The sequence below is a fragment of the Lytechinus pictus genome, chromosome 1 (genome assembly GCF_037042905.1).
Source record: "Lytechinus pictus isolate F3 Inbred chromosome 1, Lp3.0, whole genome shotgun sequence".
NCBI classification, from domain to species: Eukaryota; Metazoa; Echinodermata; class Echinoidea; order Temnopleuroida; family Toxopneustidae; genus Lytechinus; species Lytechinus pictus.
Genome location: NC_087245.1, coordinates 20681885 through 20707987, shown reverse-complemented (window position 1 = coordinate 20707987; position 26103 = coordinate 20681885). Strand labels below are relative to the sequence as shown.

General features: G+C 35.8%; 1 protein-coding gene across 8 annotated transcripts in view; it reads right to left on the bottom strand.

The window, feature by feature from the left end:
- Positions 1-25426, bottom strand: part of LOC129259114 (histone-lysine N-methyltransferase EZH2-like) — a 29811-nt gene extending 4385 nt beyond the window's left edge. For 2 of the 8 annotated variants that reach the window (XR_010293256.1, XM_054897398.2), the window contains exons 1-20: positions 25333-25416; positions 22262-22449; positions 20965-21093; positions 18998-19114; positions 17771-17891; positions 17124-17219; positions 15758-15914; positions 14977-15140; positions 14121-14212; positions 12663-12834; positions 10173-10336; positions 9482-9570; positions 8631-8677; positions 6157-6282; positions 5042-5155; positions 4686-4759; positions 4175-4270; positions 3004-3085; positions 2441-2521; positions 1758-1842 (exon numbers count right to left, since the gene is read on the bottom strand). Coding sequence is in view for 4 of the 8 variants with exons in the window: in XM_054897398.2 (XP_054753373.2) it covers positions 1758-1842; positions 2441-2521; positions 3004-3085; positions 4175-4270; positions 4686-4759; positions 5042-5155; positions 6157-6282; positions 8631-8677; positions 9482-9570; positions 10173-10336; positions 12663-12834; positions 14121-14212; positions 14977-15140; positions 15758-15914; positions 17124-17219; positions 17771-17891; positions 18998-19114; positions 20965-21093; positions 22262-22429 (2174 nt within the window). In the remaining 4 variants the exon portion in view is untranslated. Of the gene's footprint in view, positions 1-1757; positions 1843-2440; positions 2522-3003; positions 3086-4174; positions 4271-4685; positions 4760-5041; positions 5156-6156; positions 6283-8630; positions 8678-9481; positions 9571-10172; positions 10337-12662; positions 12835-14120; positions 14213-14976; positions 15141-15757; positions 15918-17123; positions 17220-17770; positions 17892-18997; positions 19115-20964; positions 21094-22261; positions 22450-25332 lie in introns of all 8 variants that reach the window. The other 6 variants (XR_010293261.1, XM_054897416.2, XR_010293251.1 and 3 more) reach the window with 5 other exon arrangements.
- Between the last annotated feature and the right edge of the window lie 677 nt (positions 25427-26103).

Sequence of the window (26103 nt, the reverse complement as noted above, 5' to 3'; positions counted from 1 at the left end):
TATGAACTAGACCAACACACTTTCAAATTTATGGCTGTAATTCAACAAATACCCCAATTTGGCCAAAGTTCATTGACCCTAAATGACCTTTGACCTTGATCATGTGACCTGAAACTTGCACAGGATGTTCAGTAATACTTGATTACTATTATGTCCAAGTTTCATGAATCAGATCCATAAACTTTCAAAGTTATGATGGTAATTCAACAGATACCCCCAATTCGGCCAAAGTTCATTGACCCTAAATGACCTTTGACCTTGGTCATGTGATGTGAAACTCATGCAGGATGTTCAGTGATACTTGATTAACCTTATGTATAAGTTTCATGAACTAGGTCCATATATTTTCTAAGTTATGATGACATTTCAAAAACTTAACCTTAGGTTAAGATTTTGATGTTGATTCCCCCAACATGGTCTAAGTTCATTGACCCTAAATGACCTTTGACCTTGGTCATGTGACATGAAACTCAGGTAGGATGTTCAGTAATACTTGATTAACCTTATGGCCAAGTTTCATGAACTAGGTCCATATACTTTCTAAGTTATGCTGTCATTTCAAAAACTTATCCTCAGGTTAAGATTTGGTGTTGACGCCGCCGCCGCCGTCGGAAAAGCGGCGCCTATAGTCTCACTCTGCTATGCAGGTGAGACAATAACCATGGCGAAAAATATCTGCACCATTGATTGGTCATAACATGTCGTGATGACATAAGAGTCACACTAGCCTTCTGCAAGTGTGCCATAGGGGTTTGTATCTGACATCGCAATATATAAACAGGCCTATCAACTCGAGGTTGGCACCGCAAGGTGACGCAATCACTTGCTTGCATCGTTTATAAATTATTTCAAGTATATAAATGATGGATATGTATATACCAAATATATATGGCCATGATGAGAAGGACTGTTTAAGCTACAGTGCCTCAAGTGACATGCATGTAATGATTTCCTTTGGGGTGCCCCGGAGAAATACTCGCATTCATCCCCTTTGGGTACAATAGATTCAACCAGACCCTTTTTTCAGCCATTCTCATTTGTATATTATCATTGTTTATCATTTTTTTATCATCATCATATTTCATAATGAATATTTCTATCGATATGTATTCATGCATTCTAAAATAGCACATCATTTTATTTCGAAAGAAAAATAAAAGACAGAGAGTTGGAGAGAGTAAGAAAGAAAGAGAGAAAAGGGGGTAGATAGGAAAAGAGGCAGAGAGAGGGGAAAAGAGAGAGAGAAGAGATAAAGAGAGAAAAATTCAATGCTCTATTAAATACAATAAAGAGTATACTACATAAATTATGTAAGAGGAATCTATTTTTCATATTTTCCCCCCAATCATGTCTACTTACATTTTCATACAAACCTACCATGGACTAGCATCGCCCTAAGTTTCAAACTTTTAAGAATGCTACAAGCAAGTAAATCTGCTATGTTTTTCCAATGAACATTATGATTGCAATCTTCCATATCAAGTGTAATCCAGAATGAGTGTCAGTGCATGGCTTAACCTCATGAATAAATATGCATTCCATTACAAATTGCCCATAAAATGTGACCATCAAGCTCAAACACAAAGATATGTTACCAAGCAAAGTTCTTTGTAATTTATTTCTTCTAAGTCTAATTTCATCACAGACGAAGTGATTTCTATGGTCCAAAAACGATTCAAATTCGCCACAATCACCTATATATTCTTTTTCTCAATGGGAAAAAACACTCATACCATTCGCAAGTTCATTCTCATTACCTGTAATCAAAGAATAATTCTTCTCCAGTCTGAATGTTCCTTTTGGCAAAGATACCTATCCGATGGTCTCCATTTACCATCATTACTGTAGCATAAGAAATATAAGGGCAGATCCTTGTTAGTAGATATATCTCGCAATATATTTGAAGTTGTATGGTGAATTGTCATTATATCAATTTACTCTACACAAGGCAACTCCATTATCCAAATATCTTAGAAATACCTAATATTAGTAAATCTTAATAAAAATAAAGTGCAATAGGGAGGTAAAGGAGGTGAATAGGAAAGCAAATTTAAAATTTTCATTAACAAAAAATAATGATATTAGAAACAAATAATAAGTTTTGTAAAATCATATTTCATTACACATAAAATACTGTGGATGTTATTAGTAGTAGTATAAAGGAAAATCCTTTAACAATTATTATAAAAATCAATGTCAATGAAGAAAAAAAAAGTTTCCTTATGTTGAATAGTTTTCATCAAAACAACCTTATTACCTTACAGGTTCAGTTTTATACCAAAAGCATATGGGCCCCATAATGGAAGGCTTAGAAATCGATCATATATTTAATTTCACATAATCATGCTATCAATCATAAATGTATGATCGATTGCTTCGCTCAGTGTTACGGGGCACTAAAGGACATAAGAGTAAGAAGTGATTTATTACACTGATCTACCTTTGGCATAGCAGTTTGGTATGTTGGAATGGTTGGCAAAACGAATCTTGTTTCCTTTCCTAGTGGCATCGACAACAAAATCTGAAAAGAACACAAACATTTTAACATCAAGATCATCATCATCATCCTCATCACCCATCAGCAACATCATTTTCTCATTATCATCAACTACAGCAGCAAAATATCAGAATCATCATCAGGAACATCCTTCATTACCAGCATCATCATAAATACAATCATCACCAGGACCATTGCCATCATCATTTTCATCCATATCATCATGGATACCAGTACCATTATCAACCTCATCCACTACCATCAGCAATATCCCCATCAACACAATCATGAATTAGGAGGTTGTTTTAGGGGCTGCGGAATGGTTTTCAAAGTGGGGGGCTGAGCCAAAAGTGGGGGGGCTGACCATGCTAAAAATCACAATCATATGGTCATGTTTACGTTTTTATACACGGTTTTGGAAAAAAGTGGGGGGCTCAAGCCCCCCAGCCCCCCCCCCCCCCCCCCCGGTTCCGCGGCCCCTGTGTTTAGAACTCTGCATTACATACCATTATTTAGATTGAAGAGGAAACTGCACATGTACTTGTCATAGACCTTTCCACGTCTGTCAGCCTCATCTTGAGAGATAATCTTATTACAAAAGTATAAAAAAAAACATGATTGACGATCAACTGTTTGATAATTCCTGTCAGCAAGGAAACAATACAGAAATGCTAAACTTACCTACACCCACATAATTGCAATGATTTTGATAGCACTCTGTAACCAATCTACAAATACTAAAATAAGAAAGATATCATGATTGTAAAGGCCATTTCTTTATTCATATTAAGTGCAACAATATAGTAAAAATACAAAAATACCCCCTAAATCTGCAATTCAATGCATCATAAGAAAGTTTGCAAAGGTGGAATTTCAGATTTTTGTAATGGTCGCAAACTATTACAGCTGAACTCTCCACAATAACAAGAAATCAAAAGATTTATATATTTTGCCAAATACTCTGCTTTAGGCCTATAGTTTCCTGCATGAACTTTCTACCAGTAATTTGACTTGAAAGCCACTGGGCTGATTACAAATATCAATGCAGATAAAAATACACATGGGCCCAGTCTTACAAAGACTTATGATTGATCCAATAAATCTCACCTGTATGGAAATCCATCCATAACATAATTTATTCTACAGGAAATTGAATCTCCAAGAAAATGGTGAATCTATGAATAAACATATCTAGAAAATATTTTGAACGAATTGCATTTTAAATGTTGAGCTGCTGGCCATTCATAGTAGTGGTAAATCGGATCAATCGTAACTCTTTGTAAGACAGGGCCCTGGGGCCTGTTGCAGAAAGAGTTGCGTTTAAACGCAAGTCAAAAAATCAATCGCAAGTTGATCGCAAGTTGATTGGTTGAAAATCAAGTTGCGAATGATTTTCAACCAATCAACAGCGCGCATTTTTGACTTGCGATTGATTTTTTTACTTGCGTTTAAACGCAACTCTTTCTGCAACAGGCCCCTGGAGTCACAGATGACTTGCCCTTCTAACCTATGAAATTACCCCACTGTGAGTGAAAATATCACTTTAGCAAAAGGCAGAAGGTACCCTTTTCATCAGTCTTGGGTATGACCCGGCTGGAGGATCAAACCACAAACCTTCCATTCATGAGGCAGGCACTCAACCACTGAGCCTCCTATGTCTACTTAGAGGTTACTTACCTCTCCACAGTACTCTGAGATGAACTCATTCTTCATAACAGGAACAGTGATGTAGATACCCCACCCAGCAATATCCGATGGAGCTAGCAGAAGGTGCTAAAATCAAGAGAAAAAATGGAAATGTGATTCTAACATTTTGAAACAAAGATGCAAGGAATTCAACAAAAAAACTTGATGTACCAAGAGACCTAAGTTCAAATTTTGGATGTTGAAGTCCCATGAATATCTCTTTTCTCCCTCTTGACAGTTTAATACACCCTTTTCCCAAAATAGTACATAATACGACACATTTTTTCCCATGAAGCCCAGATATTGACAATACTCATCATGAGTCCATAACATGAAATATCAACAAAACACAAAACATTGCTTTGTGTTTAATGGGCAAAATATTAATTCATACTTTTGTAACTCTCTAGAGATGCCAGCTCTTCTGCTAGAAAATAATAGATGTCCCATCATCTATTTTATCTTTATGAATAGCAAAAGCAACAATGGAGATGTTTCTTACCCGTTTCCATCCTCGTTGTAGACTGACATTCTTGCAGGATATACTTTCACTTGTACTTTTATCAGTGAACACACCTGCAAGGAAGTAAAAAAAAACAAAAAAAACAATGAAAATGACTCTTGGTACGAACTCTGATAGAGACACAAAAGATGATGTTAAAGTGGGATAATCTCCAAGGTTTTTTTAAAAAACCATTTCAGAGAATAAAGAGTGTTTTTCATGAAATTTTGATTCTTTTCTTCATCAGAACAATCTAACCTCATAAACGAAAATCCCTGAATATTCACCAAATGAAATTTTTGTGCTGTGCGACAACCTGCTCCCCCCTGAATAAGCCCATAAATTCTGTAACATACTTGCTCCACAAGTCTGGCATAGATCGGGATCACATTCTCTTACAGCGAGGTAGCATGGACACTGCTTGGTGTTACATTGAGCTTTACATCTGCAACCAGGGAATCGATTCTGACCTTAAAGTAAAAGAAACATACATGCAGAAAACACAGATTTGTCAGTCATAAAGCAAATTGCATAATTCATCTCAAGGATATGTTTTATAATGATGGTTGATTGTGATAAAATTGTCATCTGGTGGGGGGAAGGGATCGTACGCTCTTTATAATTACCTCATTATCAAAGTGCGTTGCCAACTTCAGATCTCAACACACGCAAATTCAGCAATCAAAGGTGTATGAGTTTAAGTACTTGTTCATCGTTGCTTCTGTTTATAAAAAGCATTTATTTGGGGCATTTATTCTCCTCTAGTATTGAAGTGATACTTTTTGCATTCAGGAGAGCACTGACAGAATTTTTCACAGAATTGAAGAATGATTTAGGTGCAAATAGAGTAAAAAGGTTTGCCTGGGTGGTTGTTGTCATCATTATAATCATCATCATCACCACCATCATCATCATCACAGTCATCATCATCATCATCATTATTACAATCAATTATAAATGTAATCATCATTATCATCAACATTATCATCAAACTCATTACCATCCTCATCATCATCATCATCATCACAGTCATCATTATCATTATTACAATCAATTATAAATGTAATCATCACTACCATCAACATTATCATCAAACTCATTACCATCCTCATCATCATCATTATTACAATCAATTATAAATGTAATCATCACTACCATCAACATTATCATCAAACTCATTACCATCCTCATCATCATCATTATTACAATCAATTATAAATGTAATCATCACTACCATCAACATTATCATCAAACTCATTACCATCCTCATCATCCTCAACATTATAATCACTACAGTCACCCTCATCATCACCATCGTCATCAGTCGCACAATCTTCATAATTGTGGTCATTGTCGTTTTCGTTCTTCTTATTGTCATCATCATTGCAAAGGTTATCAGCAACACCATCACAGCAACAGCTTCATCCTCCACCATCCTAATCATCATCATCATTAACACAATGATACTTACATTCTGTCGAGCACTGGCAGAACTTTTCACAGAAGTTTTGGAGCATAATACAGGTGCAGTCGGAATCACACGGTTTGCCAGGGTGATCACAAGGTTGGTAATTGTATACATGAGTTGAGGAATTATCTGAAAAATAATTAATTATTATAAACAGATCAGAATAAGGTAATAAAATGTAAAAAGCGAAGCACAAGTAAGACATACTACTTAGTTCCCACGGTCACGATTTGCACCGTGATATACTGTAAAGCATAGCCTAAATCATAAAGTAATTGTGATGATCATGTCAAATAATACCAGATCTTGAGGTCAGTGGTTGCAAAAAAAAATTATTGTAAAAGACAAATTTGAATGGCTAAAAAAAATGTGCGATCAGCTAAGCTAGAAAATCATAATGGACTGCATGACATAGGGAATGAGTTATGTCAAAAAGATGGAATATATTTTGCATTTTACACGCGGACAGTGGAATGACCCATTTGTCAATAGCTCTGATATAATGGATCAGTTGTAGAGCACCATAAAACCAGGTCCAATTTTGGTGATGTGATTTAGCTTGTTTTCCCTGCATGAAGATGAGAAATTAACAATTGTGAGGCAAGAAAATAGGCATGGATGGTGTTCATTAAGCTTTTGATAAGTTAAACATGACTGCATGAATGACCCTTGATCCTTCCTTGATTACTAAATTAGATTTTTCATCATTTTTATTCTAATCAGCTAAAGTTGAAATCCAATTTATTTAGACTAAAATTGAATGCAAATGGATCTTATTTTTTTCTTAATAATTTGAGTATCTCAATTAACACAAAAACAGGTCACCAGTTTATGTGTAAAGTCATGCATATTTTATGAAATTTCATGAAATGGCCCCAGGAGCGGTATCCTGAACATTGTCTATCCTCAATATTCTGTCTTTTCTCAGAGATACGACAGAATCTGTATTCTGGTGGATGTCATAACTTTTGTGATGAAAATTGTCATCAAGTTTGTCTCTTCTCTTTAGCACGCAAAATAAAATTAGCAGTTCATAAATTTCTATAATCCCAATACACAAACGAAAAATATGATTAAATTTATGACAGGGTCTAGCAGTCACAAAATTTGTCATTTCTTTTAGTACCATAATATCCTGACTATATGCCAAGCATACAGTGATATTATCTACATAAGATTGTTGTATTAGTTTCACTTATCATCCATGACTCTTTTCATATATATTTTGTTCATGCTACAAGTAGTTAGGCCCTATATATTAATTCCTCAATTTTTCATCTCTTTTAAAAATCCTTCTGAGCTCCGTCTCTCTTTGTAATTAAGTGCATCAGTACACGCGCAGTCACGCGATGCAAGCTACCGTATTGAGGATACACCCCACGTGCCCCCGGGCCATTCTATTGATTAGCAGGGCTTCCAACACGGAACAGTGATTTTCATTGGTTTGCCTCTGAAACAATGGGGGGGGACTTAAAGAGATATGACAGGGGAAAAGACAACGTTCAGAATATCGATTTGTGACAATCATAGCGGCGCCACATCTCGGGAGAAATGACAAAAGTTATGACAGTGTTCCAGAATACCATCCCATGGACTATACTGCCTTTCTTTGTTGCATGGTTTAGGAGAGTCAGTCCCAATATCAAACGAATTCACATATCAAATAAGAGCTCTCTTAGCCTGAGGAACCAGGAGTCAATTCTCCCTTGTGCTGCTCCCCCATTTTTACAAATAAACAAGTTCTGCAAAAACCATGATTGCAATACCAGATGACCGCTCACATTATTTCATTTTAATTTATTGGTTATGCAACATTTTTCATAACAAAGATCTCAAAAAGAAAATACTTATCTTGAATTTGACATAAAGATAATGAACAAATAATTTTGTAGGTAAATCTTCAAATGTATCCTACATAAACAATACTTTCTGTTACACAATAAATATAATGGTTGCAAGGGTCGTCACAAAAGCAAAGCTTGAAAGCGTGACAACCCTGGAAAATATCAAAAATAATTATCTACTGTCAAGACAAGCAAGTGCATTATCATTATCATATTATATTCAAGGTAGAACATTGGAGACTTAATCAGTTTCAGCTCAATAATAATTTGGTCAACATAAGGTTTGCTTCAAAACCAAGTTGAAATGAAATGACTAATGTCCTATATACTCATTACATAGGTGTCATGGAAAGGATTTAAAATATTGGTCCTTGGTTGTTTATTACAAACATTCAAGATTCTCTAGCTGTCAGGTGAACTAAAACATTAACCATCAACTTTTATTATGTTAAGGTTACAAATACATATAATGGTACAAGACATTAGGGACTGTCAATTAATTATAAACAATGTGCAAAAATGAATTATCCAGATAAATTGTTAAAATATATATTTGTCTAAATTTTGTTTGATTTACTTATTTGTGTTATTAAAATTATTTTTTCAATGGATGAAAAAAGGAAATCAAAGTACCTTTACCTTTCTTGAGTTGAATTTTTCTGCAATGCATAGACCACAACCTACAGGAAAATAAAAAGATAAATTTGAATTCACTTCTAATTTATTTATTTTACAATCTCATTACAGTGTAAAAAAATACTTTGAACTACCGAGAAAGGTGAGTGTCATATCGATGAGGATAATTATCTGTCTCCCTATACTCACAATAAGAAGACTACAAGCTTGGCTGAGCACCATCTACAAGTCAATTACAACCAGATTATCATTTTTATATTGAACTAATGGAAGCAGAGTCAAAGATCAACACAAAGCAGCCAATAACAGCACTTAATGACTCTACCTTGGATGTCTTTAAGTATTATTCAGAGACTTAATCAGCTCTCTCAAACAAATCACTGCACTGTCCAGTTCAAGAGAGCCATAGGAACTAACTAGCCATTTGTAGATATCTTTTTACATGTACTTTGAGCACCAGTATTTACACTTAAAGAAATCACAAATCATGTCCACTGTTTGAAAAACCAAACCACCAATCCTAATCCAGCTGCTTAACAGACTTTAATGAAAACTATCATGGGCATGGGCAGCGGAATGGTTTAGAAAGTGGGGGGGGGGGGGGGGGCTGACCATGCAACAAATCACAATCAGATGGTCATTTTTACGTTTTTACACACGGTTTTGAAAAAAAGGTGCCCCCCCAGGTTCCGCAGCCCCTAAAAAAAAGGAGAAGAGCAATATGGCATTCCATTGTTGAGAAAGATTGGATCTATCACAACTAACCCTAACCCTTTATTTTACATACACATCCTTTCCTTAAGTACTGTACAAATGACAAGGGTGTAGAGAGATAATAATAAACTTACTTTTGTTTTCTCTTCTTCTTCCTAGGTGGTGTGTTGTGTTCCGGTGAGAGTTCCATTGCTTCACCTTCCTTTGATGAAAATTCTGCCACCTGAATAAATAGTAAATCAATTTATTACACCATGAAAAACAAAATGTATTTACAAAATCATGTAATGTACCCAATCAAAAATATGAAAAATGCTTTGGAAAACAAAGAGTGAAATACTTGACTCCAAGTAATATAAAAAGTAGCTTAGCAATGATCCTTTTGTTGTTATACAACTTAATTGAGGCATAATAAAGAGACAAGACAATAACATCAACAGCAACCACAATGGTTGTCATATCAAGTTATCATTGTCATAGTCGTTCACTACTAAACGTTTATACCGTACAGCATATGCCTACGATTTGAATTATACATGCTAGAGACGGCATAGCAGGAAAACATACATTCACCTTCCAAGCTAGTAGTGAGGTAAAAAAAAAACCAAAAAAAAACCAAGAAATTTCCAAGAATATCTATTACATAGCAAGCACAAAACTGAATGTGCGTCAATATTTAATGCTACAATGTAGCTGTGTCATGTTACATATTTTGGATTGTACAAGGACGATAGCAAAGCGTTGCACATTTCAGCTACCATAGCTAGCGGACAACACACTGAGTAGGTTCAGTACAATATACCAAGTCAAGTGAGAATGACCCACCTGAACACAAGTCTTTGTCCTGAGCAACCTTGCCATGGCACAGTAATTGTTATAATAGACAGTTCTTAAGACTCTGAAGAGTGAAGATTCCCTTCCGTTCCATTCCTCTGATGTCACAAGGTTGGTCTCGGCTGGCAAGCTGTCATTACTGCTACTCTCTGGTTCTGTATTCAATCAGAGTATAAAAGCCAAGATTTCACAAGTGGTTTGTAAGGCAATTGATATAAATTATAATGTAAAACTGTCCACAATTCCTCTTGCTTTTCCTTTCAGGATCAATTACAATATGTTAACTCAGTGGATTCACAACAATCAACAATAATAAATGCTTTCATGAGCCAAATTTAAAGATCCAGACCGGACCCGAAAATGAAATTGATAAATTATATACCAATCGAAAGCTTATAAGCTACTAAATACACCAAGGTATGCTTTATGCATTTTCACCGCTTCCCAGCTGAGTATTTTGCTTAAGAATATTCCAATTATCGGGTTTCGAACCCCGCTTAGAAAATAGGCTTTATTGTGCTTTTCACCTGCCTCGAGACCGTGACGTCACGTTGTGTAAGAAGTGTCGTGATTCCATAGGTTTGTACACAGAAAAACTGGGTGATTTTTTTGCTTTCCAGATAACGCATTTCATTCTCTTCACTTCTATCACAGAGGGATATCACATATATTTTTACCCACAAGCTTGAATTTATGAAATCTGCAGTTTTGAACTAGTTTTTGCCATATTTTATTTCCTGCTTATTTGGCGCAGATTTCAATTCTATCTGCATTTAGATTATGTATAACAACTTTTCCTGACAATTTAGGCCCAATAAGAGCCAAACAAAGAAATCACAAAAAAGGTAGTGAATAGTTGTAGGTTTACAACAATTTGAACAGTGAATAATTTTGAGTGCCATTTTCATCTGAAAACGAAAAAAAAAATGGATTCATAACATGGAAATGGAAGAAAATACCCAATGCTTTTGTACACAAACCTATGGAATCACAACCCTCCTGACACAACGTGACGTCATCATTTCCAGGCGACGTGGGGGTGCTCAATCGAAGCGTACTTTGGAGGAGCAGTTTCTTTGATTTTTATTTAATATTTTTAACTATTGGAAGGAGATATATGTAATATTTTTGGTATATTCGTATTGTATGAATCATTACCTTTATTTTGATTAAACAAAAATAATAATGCAAAAAGTGAATCCTCTTTTTTCACTGTTTACATTCTCATGGTAAGCGTGGTAATATTAGGCCTATACTATGCGTTACAAAGAATGCTCCTTTTACACTCCGTTTTGATGATGGACAGATCAATCAGGAAGGATTTGCCGAATCCTCTTTTCAAAATTTTTTTCTTAATATTTTTGAGTAATGTACATATGTTAATATCTTATTTTAGCTTTTATTTCTTTTTATACCTATACATGCTTAATATACTGCTTCATCAAGTTCTAAAATATACAATGTGTACAATTGAAGATACAATGAGACTTATATATTATGATGATGGAAGAGACAAGTCTTGATATAAAGCTATATTCTTTGAATGTTAGAGGTCTCAGAGACAAAGTAAAAAGAAGATGTATGTTTGATTGGTTAAGAAATACACAATATGATATCTTTATTTTACAAGAAACTCATAGTACCTTTATTTTGATATATGATTGTTTTTACACCGGTCAGGGTCTTTAAAGCTGATCCCAGAACAGCTCTTTGGTTATTGCAAGGCCAAGATGTTAAAATGCATATAACCTCTGTAACCTTAATTCCCCCCCCCCCCCAAAAAAATGGCCGGATCAGTTACAAATACAGTTTTGCTCAAAAGGTAGTGAGCCCCACCACAAAATGCACTCCTTCATGTTGAGTGTTGAATGTAGATAACACCACTACACTGTTTGACGAGACCAGAGAACATTGAATGTAATATTTTATCACCTGAATTTACAATTAAATATATATATAAAACATGGCAGATCTTGAAACTTAAAACATGTTCGTTTTCTGATGGGGTTCACTAATTTTTGAGCACCACTTTATTTGGGCTGAGTTTTAAGTAAATCTATCAAACAGTTAATAAGTTAAGAGAATGAAAACCAGATATTGAACCCCAAAAATAATGCTTCAGGCAACCACCGGCGGTGGGCGAAGGCATGAAAATCAGATATCAACAGAGCACAGAAAGTTTTTAGAAATGGTATCAGCAAATTGTGATTTAGAGTTAGGAGCTATGTAAAATATTTCATCGAGGGCACCGTTTCATGTAATTTGGAAATATCAAGGTACTGTTAAAAGCTACTAAAATTTACCCCTTTAATTGGCCGAGAGCGAAATTTTCATGGAATTCTGGTATCTGTTCCGAATGAGCTTCAATAAAAGGGAGTCGACGGGGTATGTTTAGCAAAGTTACCTCTACTACAGATCTGCATAAACATGCGTCATGGAAAACTTTCAAAACTTCAAACTTTTTTTTCTCCAAATACCTACCGATAAAGGGTTTATCGTATGGCTGAAACTCAGAATCTAACTCTCCCAGGAATTTGGTCGGTGTGCTGGTGTTAGAACGTCCACCTCCCAACTTCCTGAAGCCGGGTCGGAATGGAGATCCCTTGCTCTTCTCGGTGGACGGAGTGGGAAGCTCTGGAATACTGTACTCTTGCTGTATAGACAAATAAATTGAGACAAAAAATGTGCAATATTTAATTTCTTATGATGATAATGTGAATAATAAAAATGATAGTAATATGATATTAATAGTAATGATAAAAACAATAATAATAAAATCTTAGATTAATTATGATAATGAATCAAATAATGAATGGTTATAGAATGATTGTATTACAATGATGATTGATTTCACAATAATGTATGAATTATTTACCTCAGGCATGTGATTATTTTTTATCTTGTATTTTGGATTGTGTTTCTAATTCCCATTTTTCATTATGTTGTAATTTTTATGTATATTTTTGTATTTGCTTGACATTCAGTCGACAGGGTATCGAGATATTTGGTTCTAAAAGATATGACAAAATTTATGACTGCTACCACCTGTCATAACTTTTGTCATATCTTTTGCTTGTATAAAAGGATTACGCGCATTTAAAGCCGCATATTTTTGGTGCGCGCTAAAGAGAAGAGACAAAATTTATGACAATTTTTGTGACAAAAGTTATGAAATCTACCAGAATACAGATTTTGTCATATCTCTGAGATAAGATAAAATATGGAGAAAAGACAATGTTCAGAATACCGCCCGTGGATACCAAAGATGGAAACCCTGCATACACGAGGCAAGAGGGGGAAATCCCTTTACGTCACTAGTATTCCTAGGCCTTTTGAACGTGCAGTAAATTTCATGTGACATTCCTCGCTGTGATTTTCAGCAGCAAAACTCTTCATGAAACATTCACCAGGCCGTGTTAGGGTTTGGGCGGGATCACGAAAACGAGGTGACAACGGATGTTTTGTAATGGTGTGTACTAGTATACAGGCTAATGCTGTATTGCTCGGCTAGCTAATGTGCTCTCATACTGTTGCACGTTTATAAGAGAACATGTTTGCGCGTTGTTAAATTCGCGGGTGATCTTCTATTTGTGAAAATAAAACCTTCGCAAAAATAACAGCTTATACAGTAGTAAAAGTATTTTGCATAAAGTTGGCTTGATAAGAAAAATACTTAGAAGTGAGTTGAATACAAATACTTGTTAGCGCATGGGGGCGCTTTTGCGTAATAAAAGAAGTCTCAAGGTAATTTTATGAATCATTGTCTCTATTTCTGTTTTTTTCTGTTTTATATTGTTGATGGAGTTGTCGTGATAGTCATATCAGGAAGGGTATTTTCTTGAGCTTCCCCCCTGATATGACAATACGCAGTAATTTACTTCATCAATCAATACTTGATTTGAATACCAGCACTGGTGTTTATTTTCATCAGTCACTCACTTTATGCATAAAACAGCTTGGTCCACATGGCTCAGTACTAGTCCTGAATTCCTTGTTCTTGGGTTTGGTCTGACTAGGAGTTGGATGGTATGCTGAAAACAAAAACGATAAATGAAATCATGGAATTACTAAGGGTAATGAACTAGACAACCCTAACCATGACCCACAATTCTACATCAACAAAGTTAGGTGCAATAGTGTTAGATTGTAAATGAATATTAATCCTCCCAACAGTAAAGAACTGGAACAGCCCCCCTTGGAAATAGTACAACCTCCCTGCATTCTTTTGAATCTGTGTTCAATACCAACATGTGTAGCATGAATAATTTCCGTGATTCATAAGACCATGCAAACTTTCAAATATCAATCCAGAACAGAACATGCTTATTGTATGTATATCCGAACCATCAACACAATACGTTGCTGACAGCAAGTGGCAACCCATCTCCTCTTCAACACCTTCAATGTGCCTTTCAATGGAATCCTACCAAGTATGAGTGGAAATATCTTAATAAATTTGAAGATAGGGGTAATAGTAAACTCCAAGTAAATAGATAGCAAGGTGAATGTCTTAAGCCCCTTATAACAGCACTATTATTATTGGTATCAACTACAGGAGGAGAGTCCTACAAAGTATCAAGTCAAATAGCAGAGAGAATAATGATGAAAATAAAATTGTCTTTGTGTTAATTTAAACCAGCTATCTAATAAAACATTTCTGAGCAGGAGAAAGGGCTAGAAAAGTGGGGAAGAAATGGAAAGAATAAAGGGTGGAATACATATAAAAGAAGTTTACAACAAAAAGAGAAAGGAACAACAAAACGAGGCTGGTCTTGTAAACAGAATAAGAACTCACGATGAAGGAAGCAGTCGTATTTGTAGCAGCGTCTGCAGAACAGTGTGTGGAAGGAATGCATAGTCTCATCTCTAGGCACTGATTTGGCATTTAGACCGTCGATGTTAGGGGTACACTCGGGTGGTAAGATGTTAGGATCCTGCTTCTCTGTCAGCTCTCGATACCTAAATTATGAAAATAATTAAGATTAAGAAATAAGAACAATCAAGAATAAAGAGTAATACATCAAGATTGTCAGAGTCTATGTATTTTGTTTCAATTCAGGCAAAGTGAACGATTGTTATTGATCTTGTTACTTGTTAAAAGGTGACCATTTTAAAGATGATAAAGTTTTAGATGTTTGTACATAAAAAATATATTTTTGGAAAAAACTCTGAATCCAAATGTATAAACCTCATATAAGACCCCTCCCATACCATCCTAAGACAGTTTTAAGACAACACCAATAGGCCAGATGATATTAAGGCTATAGTGATCATGTTACATGCTCGGCATATTAGATCTTGAAAAAGCAGAGATAAATGAAGTAATCTGTAGAAAGCAGTCTGTTTAATGCAACCATTATGCTAAAATTAGGATAAGTTGGCATCTAATTGTTTTCTCATCATTCATTCATTACTTAGCCGCTGAATCTATACAAATTGAATAGTTCTCGGTCTCATAACACAAAGGTTAGCAATTAATCGTACACTTGATTTTCACGTTTGATTGTACTCAATGAAATCAATCGTAGAAAACTATTCCACAACGATTGCTAAGCTTTGTGTTATAGGCCCCTGACCTCTCTTTGAGCTCTTCTATCGTTCCTCTCTCAGGGAAGAAGCTGACGATGGCCTTGAAGATGATATCCTTTGGAAAATCAGACGATGAAGAATCTTCTTCTGGTTTCAATTCCGGCTCTTTCAATTCTTCTACTTTCATCTGGGTCAGATCGGAGCCTGCTGATTAGATAAATTACGCATGATGATGAGAATGATTAGAAGAGAAAAATAAAAGAGGAAGAGGGAGAAAGAGGAGATGGAAGAGAAAGGGAAGGAGAAAGACAAGGATAGGGAAAGGATTACAAGAAGAAAGTGAAGGATGAGGATGAGGTGGAAGGAGACAGATTTAAAAAATAGAGAAGTAGAATATGAGGAAACAAGAGGAGTATATTGGCAAAGAGAAAAGGGAGAAGCAAAAGGAGGAAAAGAGGAGAAGCAGATTCAATGAAGGTAATCTTTTTTTAATTTGGAGACAGGCATGGGTGCTCTCTTAATTCTACAGAAGCTGCATTTATCATGTCTAATGTTTACATCTCTCAAACAAAAACAATGATTGTATCTCCCAAATATTGTTGAGGATGATGTCAATAAATGGCACGATTACAGAACTCAACACAGAATCTCCCTCCCATATTGGTATGTATTTTCATATCAATATCAATTCAAAGGAAGAGCCTTGGCAAAGTGGTCTAGACACCTTGGTTCACACATGGGAAGTCTGGGGTTCAATTCCTGCCTGCTGCACTCAACAAAAGAGCATTACAAGAGTATTACAACTACAGGTACATTGCTCTTTATTTACCATACATCAAAGATATAAGATAAAGAAGTGTTTCAGGCATTAATCATACCATCATATGCATCTGAAATATCAATATTGACATATCATTCATAAGAATCAATTCTAAAAATAAACATGTCAAATACATGCAATGCTAAAAGAAGTCAAACATGTCCCTTGTGACCCCCGAAACTGCTTCCCATTGGAAATGAGCATGTGTTATATAACTTCTCAAGGTTTCCATGGAGAAGAAGAATAGTGTAGTAGGTTTCGCGGTACATCATGTATCTTTCTTGGGCAAGTGTTGGTCCTGAAAAGGACCCCCAATCTCGACATTTCGACAAGTGTGTTCTTGTTGTCTTCAGGAGAATGGAATTGGGTGGTCCTTTTCAGGACCAACACTTGCCCAAGAAATATACATGGTGTACTGTGAAACCTACTACACCATTATGTGTTAACAGACTGGTTTGACTGCAGTTTATATTCCATGAACCCATTGCACATTTTGAGAGGAATGCAACAGAAAATTGAAGTTACTGTTCATGAATCTCAAAATAATGCGGTCTTCCTGAAATTTATGAAGGGAAGTTTTTTGTTCTTCTTACCACTTTCTTCTTCTCTTTTGGTTGTCATCTGATGCTCCGAGGCTGCCACACTCCTAACAAGCTCCACAAAAACTTCATCATCAATGAAGCCTCCCTCTGTCACCACAACAAAAAATACCAACTAGTTAGAATGGCTCTGACAATCTCACACTATATATCATGAGGTTACATGTGAACTGACAATGTAATCGGAACTGACTTGTAACTAAACGCGGGTTCTTTGAACCTAAGAAATGCCAGTGTCAAAGATGGGCAATGTGAGAGATTTTAGATGGAAACCATGAGATTAATATTGCTTATAATGTGTATCGAAAGCAGCGACATTGGTGTGATTTGAGGGACATAACACAAGAGCCTTCTTTGTGCAATGTTTATATCTAATGCAAAAGATATTACATTACATGCAACTTGTATTTAAGTGTACATGATAAAATTAGCATTGTTAATTAATTAACATATTTCTCATTTGACAATAATGAAAAAAAATATCACTTTCCTCCATACTGTGTTTAGAGTTACATATTCTGCTCAATATACAGCAGAGGTTAAAGCCAATCTCAAGGTATTTTCCCAGTGTACGGGCAAAAGTGTTGATCTAGCCAGGCTGTAGCTAGTGTGAACTTATTTATATTCTATCATCAGTTTACCTCGATCACCATGTACTTTGCCATCATAGTTTTTGATGAGTTCCTCAATGAATGTCTGTTCTTGCTCTAAGACTTCATCACCCATGTAAGGAATGTTGTGAAGAACCGTCTCATCTTCCACCTAAGATCAATAGAAGAATGGATTAAGCCCTGGGTTATAACAAATTACCGAAGTGCCAACTGGGACACGGATGAAGCAATTGGAGGAGAGTAGGAGAATTGGGTCGAGGGTTGAAAATGCAATGAATCAGTTAGAGTAGAAGGGCAATTGCTACAAGTGGGAAGTACATCCTGCTACCTCCAGTACAATGGGGCAAATCCAGCTTTAAGGATTTCCTTCACCACTTCTTTGTCATATCGGAAAGCAGAATTATGATGATATCATGGATGATGTAAAAATTTAATACAGAGCCGGAAAATCAGTCACCTGGGTACAATAAAAGTTGGATTAATAGATTGCCTTCGCTGTCATAGCTCATTTATTCCTGAAATGTTTAACTCTTAACGTGCCAAGAACACGTATCTGTGCATCCACTGGAGTGCCACGAACACGTTTTCGTGCAATGATTATACAGCTATTGTTATGCCTATTGCCTTTTGAGAAGTGCATTGCACGCATGAGTGATTCCATTGTTCAGTTCAGCTTATGGTCAAGAGGTTTAACATTTCATGTCTCAGGAGTGATTCCCTTTTTAATAAATAAAACAATTAAAGATAGACTCTTTGAAAAAAATATGGCACTCGCTGATTACAGTGAATGGCACATTAAGAGTTAAGAATCGTATTGTTAGCTATTCTAAAGCTGGGATACTTTTTAAATAGAGATCGATCAGAGTTGCCATATTTGATAGACATGAGCACCTATAAGATCCCACTATTATTTTTTTTCTGTTTGTAATCATTAATTAGTTTGTTTGACTTTCTTAGTATTTTTTTTATATAATTATATATTTTACATATTTTATATTTCCAAAGCTATGACAACGGCTCAAGCATCTGCTTTTTATTGTCATACCATGGCATGTCTGCCACTTTCGTATAATCAGTAAATGTAAATGATTAAATTATACATCTTTTTTATGTAAAATTTAATGTATTTACTTTTTTGATGGTCACACTTTGTAATGTCATGACATGCAGAAACAAATAAATAAATAATAATTGTTATCATCATGGCCATTGCAAAATAAAGGGGAGCATTATTAAGAAATGGATAAGCCTACTTACCATAAAATTTTGTTGAAGTGGAGCCCATGTATAGACACATGGTACTGAACTAACACCATTAAGTGTATGCAGCGGGGCAGTCTGTTTCTGCTTGTTACTACCGACCTCTATGGAACACTGAAATCAATTTCATAGCAGATCATCATTTTAAAATAATAACCAGTTGCGTATCTGATTTGTTTGAATAGTCACTAGCTGCACTGGATAGTCAAACTGAGCATTATGAACTATTAAAGAGTGTACTCTACAAACTTGTGATTAAGGGGGCTTGTGTGATCAACAGATAAAATGAAATATTCCTGTTTCTGTTTATGGTAACTCCCGTAGGAACTCGGCAGGACAGCATTTTTTGCTGGTAAACGCCAAGCTGGTATATAACCAATTACCTAGGAAACATTTTATGTCTAGGTTAATCAGTCATTGTGGCTGACTTTATAGATGACAGATATTACTCTTGGGCCTTTTTATCAAAGTGGAGACAATGGCAGAGTGGGGATTCGAACTCACAACCTTGCGATTATGAGTCCAAGGTCTAGATCAATCAAGTTCTCTCAAGATTAATTTAATGTCACCCACAATTGATCTTGTGAGTGATCAACTCCAGAATAACATTTGTTCAAAGGCCAATACTAAGAAAGTTGGAAGGATCCATTCAATACAGCTTTCATTGTCAATTACAAAACCATAATCTTTGAAAACAGACCTAAAAAAAATTATGATTCTATGCACGTTTCATAACACTTACGTTCTTGCTCCTGTGAGTCCTGGTTTTTTCAATCTTTTTTTTTTACATGATAGATATTCATTATCACAAACAGAAATCTTGTCACCCATAAAACCTACATGCATGATAGAGAAGGGATGGATTTTCACTACCTAGGCTGGAAAGAATAATTGGGAAATTAATCTAAATAAAAAAAAAATATATATATATACAGTGCGTCCCAGAAAAAAGAAACCGAGATTAAGCGATGATTTATCATAACTTAATCACAAATGCAATAGACAAATGACCTACCATTGTAAAGCTTAGAATCTCCTCTTTCATCTGATATTACTTAGATTATTCCTCATTCACGCATGAGTGAGCAAAAACAATTTGAAGAAAGGATACCATAAACTAATTTGGCGAGGGGTATCTGAATTTCAAAAAGAAAATCACATGCCTAAAAAGTTCAATATCTGCTCTTTTATTTGATACCTTAATCACAAAAATTGGTCAAGAAGTAAAAAAGTTATGTTCCCTCAAAACAATGCTTGTATTTCCATAATTTCATTAAATAAACGTGTTTTCACCGGTTTCCCACAGAAGCTATCTCATGGTTTATTAACAAAAGACTTAATGCATGGCTGATCATCAACAAAACGGAGTGTCGAGTGAGTTTGAACGCTAGCCTATAAGACCATTTCATTTTATGAAATTATTGAAATTCAAGCCTTATTTCAAATAACCAGAACTTTGCTATTTCTAGACCATTTTCGGTAATTGAGGTATCAAATTAAAGAGCAGATATTGAATTTTTTTTAAATGTGGTTTTCTTTTTGAAACCCAGATACAGCCCGCCAAATGACTTTTTGGCATCCCCTCTTTAAATTGTTTTAGCTCACTCATGCATGAATGAGAAATAATCTAAGTAATTTTAGATGAAAGAGGAGATTTACAATGGTAGGTCATTTGTCTATTGTATTTATGATTAAGTTATGATAAATCATCTATAAATCTCGGTTTCGTTTTTTCTGGGACGCACTGTATATATATATATAGCTTGACATGATAACACTTTTGAGTACAAAAAATTTCTGACTAATGTTACGAAATTTATAACATGCACAGGTGTATTCAACTGGGTCCATTCCTTTTTTTTTAATATGACGAGATCTGTTGTCGGCAGTTTGGAGTTCTGTGTAATAAAGACTCCAATTTGCCAAAGTAGAGCAGCATGAGATTTGGAGAAGACATGTCTCACCTTTCTTGTAACGGGAAGTTGATCGAAGGAAGCAGCAGTGTGGATAGACTGGAAGGGACACTCCTGATTCTTCCTTTCATTCTCCTCCGTTCTCTCTTCTATACATTTACGATTGGCCGACCAAATCATCTGTAAAGAAGACAAGACATTGAAGACACATTTTCAAGTGTCCCAGCGGTCATCAGACAAGAGCATGTATCAACATTCAACACTAAACAGAGCAAATGACTGTACCATTGATTTCACATAATGATAAACATAATCACTGTAAAAGACATCCCAATGAACGATTGCAAGGTGTGTAAACTACAGTACGTCAAGGCCAAGAGGAAACTATCTAATACCGTTTTCAGTGACTCATGATTTTTTTGGTCCGCACCAGGCCCGTGCTAAAAAATAGTCTGCACCATTCAATATAAATTGTGCTTGGTAACTGTAGCAGAGTCACACTACTTTTACAATCACCCATTAACAAACTCGGGCACGTGGTGCTGGTGCTAATAAAAGCAGCACCCAAATAGCCCAAGCCTGGCGCAGGCTATTTTAGCCATTCATAAAATCATAATTTTGTGAAGTAGCCACGGGACTGGTCTGGATCAGCGACTTATACTAAAAGCGGTAAATTTTGATAGAATATAATAAATTTGAGCATAATTAATTCCAGTGAGATGATTCCCTGAGAATTAAAAATCGATTGTAAGAGAGGTACAGTGTAAAATCAATTTTCATGAGACTTTATTGGTCTAAAGCTTCTTATATTTTTTTTTAACGATTAGTGAATCACCCTCTATTTTCATATCTCAATTTGGTTCATCCGAATTTGCGAGAGTATAGAGGGTTAAACATTTAACATAGTTTCATTTATTGCCTTGAAAAAAGGGTACACATTTTAGCCAGAATAGGCTCCATCTTGTAGAGTTTGTAACCCTTATCATTACTGTTATACAAGATGTAGGCTAAATCTATCAAGTCAAAATTGATAAGAATATCAAAGTCCACTAAATTACCTATGACTTTATTACAGGATGTACTGGAAACATGCAGAGATCTGAATATAATACTGTATGCTGTCAGAATCCAGAAAGAAGAAATTCAGGCATGACGTGGCCCTAATTGGTTTCTAGAAAATAATTTACTTTGTCACTTATGAGCCTGGAGAGCAATGGTAAATAATCTTATTAAACTCAAAGTTGGGATTAAATCTAAATAAGTATTCATATTTGTCTATTTCACACGGTAGTATTCATTCTCTCATGGCTAGCTGTAAGAATATGATAAGAAAATCTCCAAGTCTTACCCTAATTTCTCCAGCTCTCTTGAAACGTCTGTTAGTCACCAAGCTCATGTACTCGGACTTCACTATTGACTTCAGATCTGTGAAGGTGTTCTTTTCACTCTTTTCACTTGCACTCCGTTCACTCTTGGCCGGGCTGGAGGTTGCTGACCTTGTAGCGTTTGATGCCATGATGACATTTGACCTATGACCTGTCACCAAAAATGAAGACACATGAATTGAAATGAAAGAAAATTTTGAAAAGTACAAATAGTTTTACAGGAAATGGTATGCGGTGTAGGATTTTATCTTCAAATTTGCCACTGACATTAACAAAATATTTTTGAACCAACTAATGAGCAAATGCGTTAATTTGCCATCGGCAATCATTTAGTGCTGCAACACTCGACTGTCACTGCCTGACCACAACAGTTCTAGAAATCAATTGCAATCTTGAAGGGTGTCTCGTGGCACCTGGTATTAATCCTTATTATTTGCCTGAAATTTTGCCATGTCTGGTTAAAATATCCTGCAAAAGAATATGGAGTTTAGCCCAGTCCGACTTGCACACTTGTCCATATGGTCTAAATATTAGCCCCCATTTAATTGGGCAACGGTTCGAGATGCCCCTGCTTAGAAATCAATGTCTCAAGCTGCTGAGGCAAGTTAGAAATAATCTGTATCAAAATGAAGTCTATATAAAAATTTGCTGGCAATCATTTCATTTGGAAAGTGGGGGTGATAATTGTTATCAAAATAAGATGGGGTGATGGTGCCTCAACATAGATCTCAATGTACAAAGAGGCTTTGAGAACGCAGCCAAGTCAATGCACTTTTGTGTATGATCGGCTGTTTACTGTTTTATGCTTCGAATGGACAACTTACATTTTACTAGAGTCTACTCATTACCTCACCTTTCTGAACTTACTGAGGGATATTGTGTCCCTTTTTCCTCCTCTTTAGTTTTGAGTGCTAAATATAAAATATTCTTTTAATGATATTTACGGGGGCCCGATTTCACTTTGGGTATAGGAATTTTTCGCATAAAGAGAGTGGGCGATATTCATATCGAAGACACTACGAGGGAAAGACTAGGCACTTAAACTATTTTACATGCAAATCGATGCAAAGCGTTACGCAAAGTGTCCAGTCTTTTCATTGTACAGACTTTGGTATACCATTTGTTCAAATGAACAAAGGCTTGTACTGCTGGTTTCGTTCAAGGCTCATATAATTTTTCTATTTTTTCTTCAATTTGCTGTTGCTATAAATGACTTTCAAAGTAGTGCTATCATCAGCAATAATAATCTACAAGTACATGTACATTTTCGAAGGGATTTATTGCGTGCATGTGATACATGAACTTACCCTCTGATCTATTAAACTGCACACACGAGACCCAGGTTACTGCTCAAAAAATTTATTCCTAGGGTTACATCCAGGGGTAAAAACTAAAATCCACGATTTTGACTTTCAAAGATTCTTATGACCCTCACTAATTTTGGACTCCTTAACTTAAGATCGATGACCAAAAAAAAAATCTCAAAAGGGGGCAGTGATTTTCGCAGGAAATGTTGCCGCCGATCACTCTAGGCGACACCCCAATACTTACCCGTGTTAATAAACTGGGACTCCACTCACGCACATTTGGGCCGCCCTAGCTTGGAACTAAGCATCAATATCAATTTAAAATATATATCTACAAGTTATGTATAACCTATTTACTACTTTGATAATGTTTAATCGGTACTCACCAGTTCTTTTGATGTATTTTCTCAAGAATTCCCACGGATTTGTCCCAAATCTTGCGACAAACCACGTTGCGGTAGACAGCTGTACATTCTTTTTTATTTATAAATAGAGCGCCCCTTACAATAGTTGTTAAGAACGCGGCCAAATTGTTAGGTTTTTTGCACTGTGTCCAAGGCGTTTTTATTTTTTAATAAATATTTTGCTAAATAGCGATTTTTACGTCAAATATTAAATTCATATCACAAAATATTTTTAATTGTAGAAATATATATAATATCATGCAATTATTTATTCTATATATATTTTATAATAAAATTTATAATTGTTGCGGTCTTTAAAAAAGGATAGTCGATCGATCAGGTGATCAGTAGTCATCTTCTTCTTCTTCTTCTTCTTTCCTTGGTTAACTGGTTGCCAACCAAGGAAAGAAGAAGAAGAAGAAGAAGATGACTACTCGTATCACGTGATCTGAAAATCAGCTTCGTACCGCTTTGATCGCACTCGACGGGACCGGACTGACTGCCAAGAAAAGATCGAAAAAGGACCTAAATGTAAGTTTCCCTTTATTTTATAACATTTAAAGTATGAGTAGGATTATAGTTAATGGGTAATTTTTTAATAAATGCTAAACAAATGAGGACAAAGCTTGCATTTTTCGAGTAATAATCACTAATATCATAAAAATACTTGGGTGCAGGACTTCTAACCTGTTTTTAAAGCATTGTCGCCTATGAGGTCCATACATGTTAATGTTTGGACCTCACTGGTACTAGGAGTGGCCGCCGATATCGCACATGTTCAATCTATCGGGAAAAAAAATCTGCAATGGCTGCCGCATGGTTTCCCCACGGTGGGAAATTTGACACCCAGCACCCTTCCAAATATGGCACTTTCCCAAATATCGGGCATCTCGGCTGATTAATTTAAATTGGAAATGCGTGCCATTAATTATGTACTTACACGCGTGCGCTCGCTTTTTTTAACGAAGTCGCGCTGCAAACAGTCACTAATATAGTAAGCTCATCATTTTACTCTGCTTTTACTGCAACTCAAGTCTCTCAAGGTTTGAAATTCCAGACTCAGATGCAGGTGAATGAACTGATGAATTCAAGACAGCAGCTCTCTCTCTCTCTCTCTTGTGTTCTTCCTCCGCTAAGGTCGGAGCACACACAACACAAAAACATAGCAGTGGGACTGAAATATTAAAATCTGAATTGTGAATATGTAGCGCTTCTTATAATTATCAAGATTATTGCAGAGCAAATAATACAGAATCTATATAACCTGACCACGCAAGGTTCATGAGAACTCAATATCTAGACCTACATGTATCCTCTACTCACCAAACGTCAAGTATAGATTGAATTTCCACAAAAGAAAACTCAGAATCAGATCAACGCGGGATCTCGGATGCTGCTGCAAGCAATCAACAAGAGATGGCGCTAGAGCACAATGCAATGGACATGGAGGAGGTGGGCTTGGACTGTAGGCCTACTGTGCATGTCTGGAGGATGTATTTGCCCACCCAATGGTTCATTACATGCCAATCAAGCTTCCTCTTGCCAAGAAATCCAAAGCACTTATTGCTTGATTGTAGAATCCGTAATCGTCATCATATGGGTTAACTATTTGTATGAAGTCTGTAGGCACAATCTTCTGATTCCTGAATCATTTTTGTGGATTCGCTCAGATGTGGAGGAGGCCCACCCCCATTTTTGGGGTGTTCCTCCGGGTGTTCCTCCTCCACTCACAATATACTCCTTTTTGGCGGTGACACGCATCTTTTTTAATTTCTCCTTTTACGGTGCCGGAAATTGTGGCAGAGTGTACTTTTGGCCAAACTTCTGTTAAAAACTGGCTCTAATTAACTGCCTCCCATGCTGCTCCTCTTCATTTTTCTATGGTATTGTAGTGACTTGACTATATCTTTTTATATATCTACATCTATATATTCTTTCCTTGTATATATTTTCATTTATATTTCAACATTCTGTATATGTATATAAATTCTTTCTTTTATTTCCAATTTCATATATTCTCACTTGTTCACGCCATGTGTATGTACTACAATACTGTACATTCACAGAGCAAGCCAACTCATTTTCTGTCCAAAT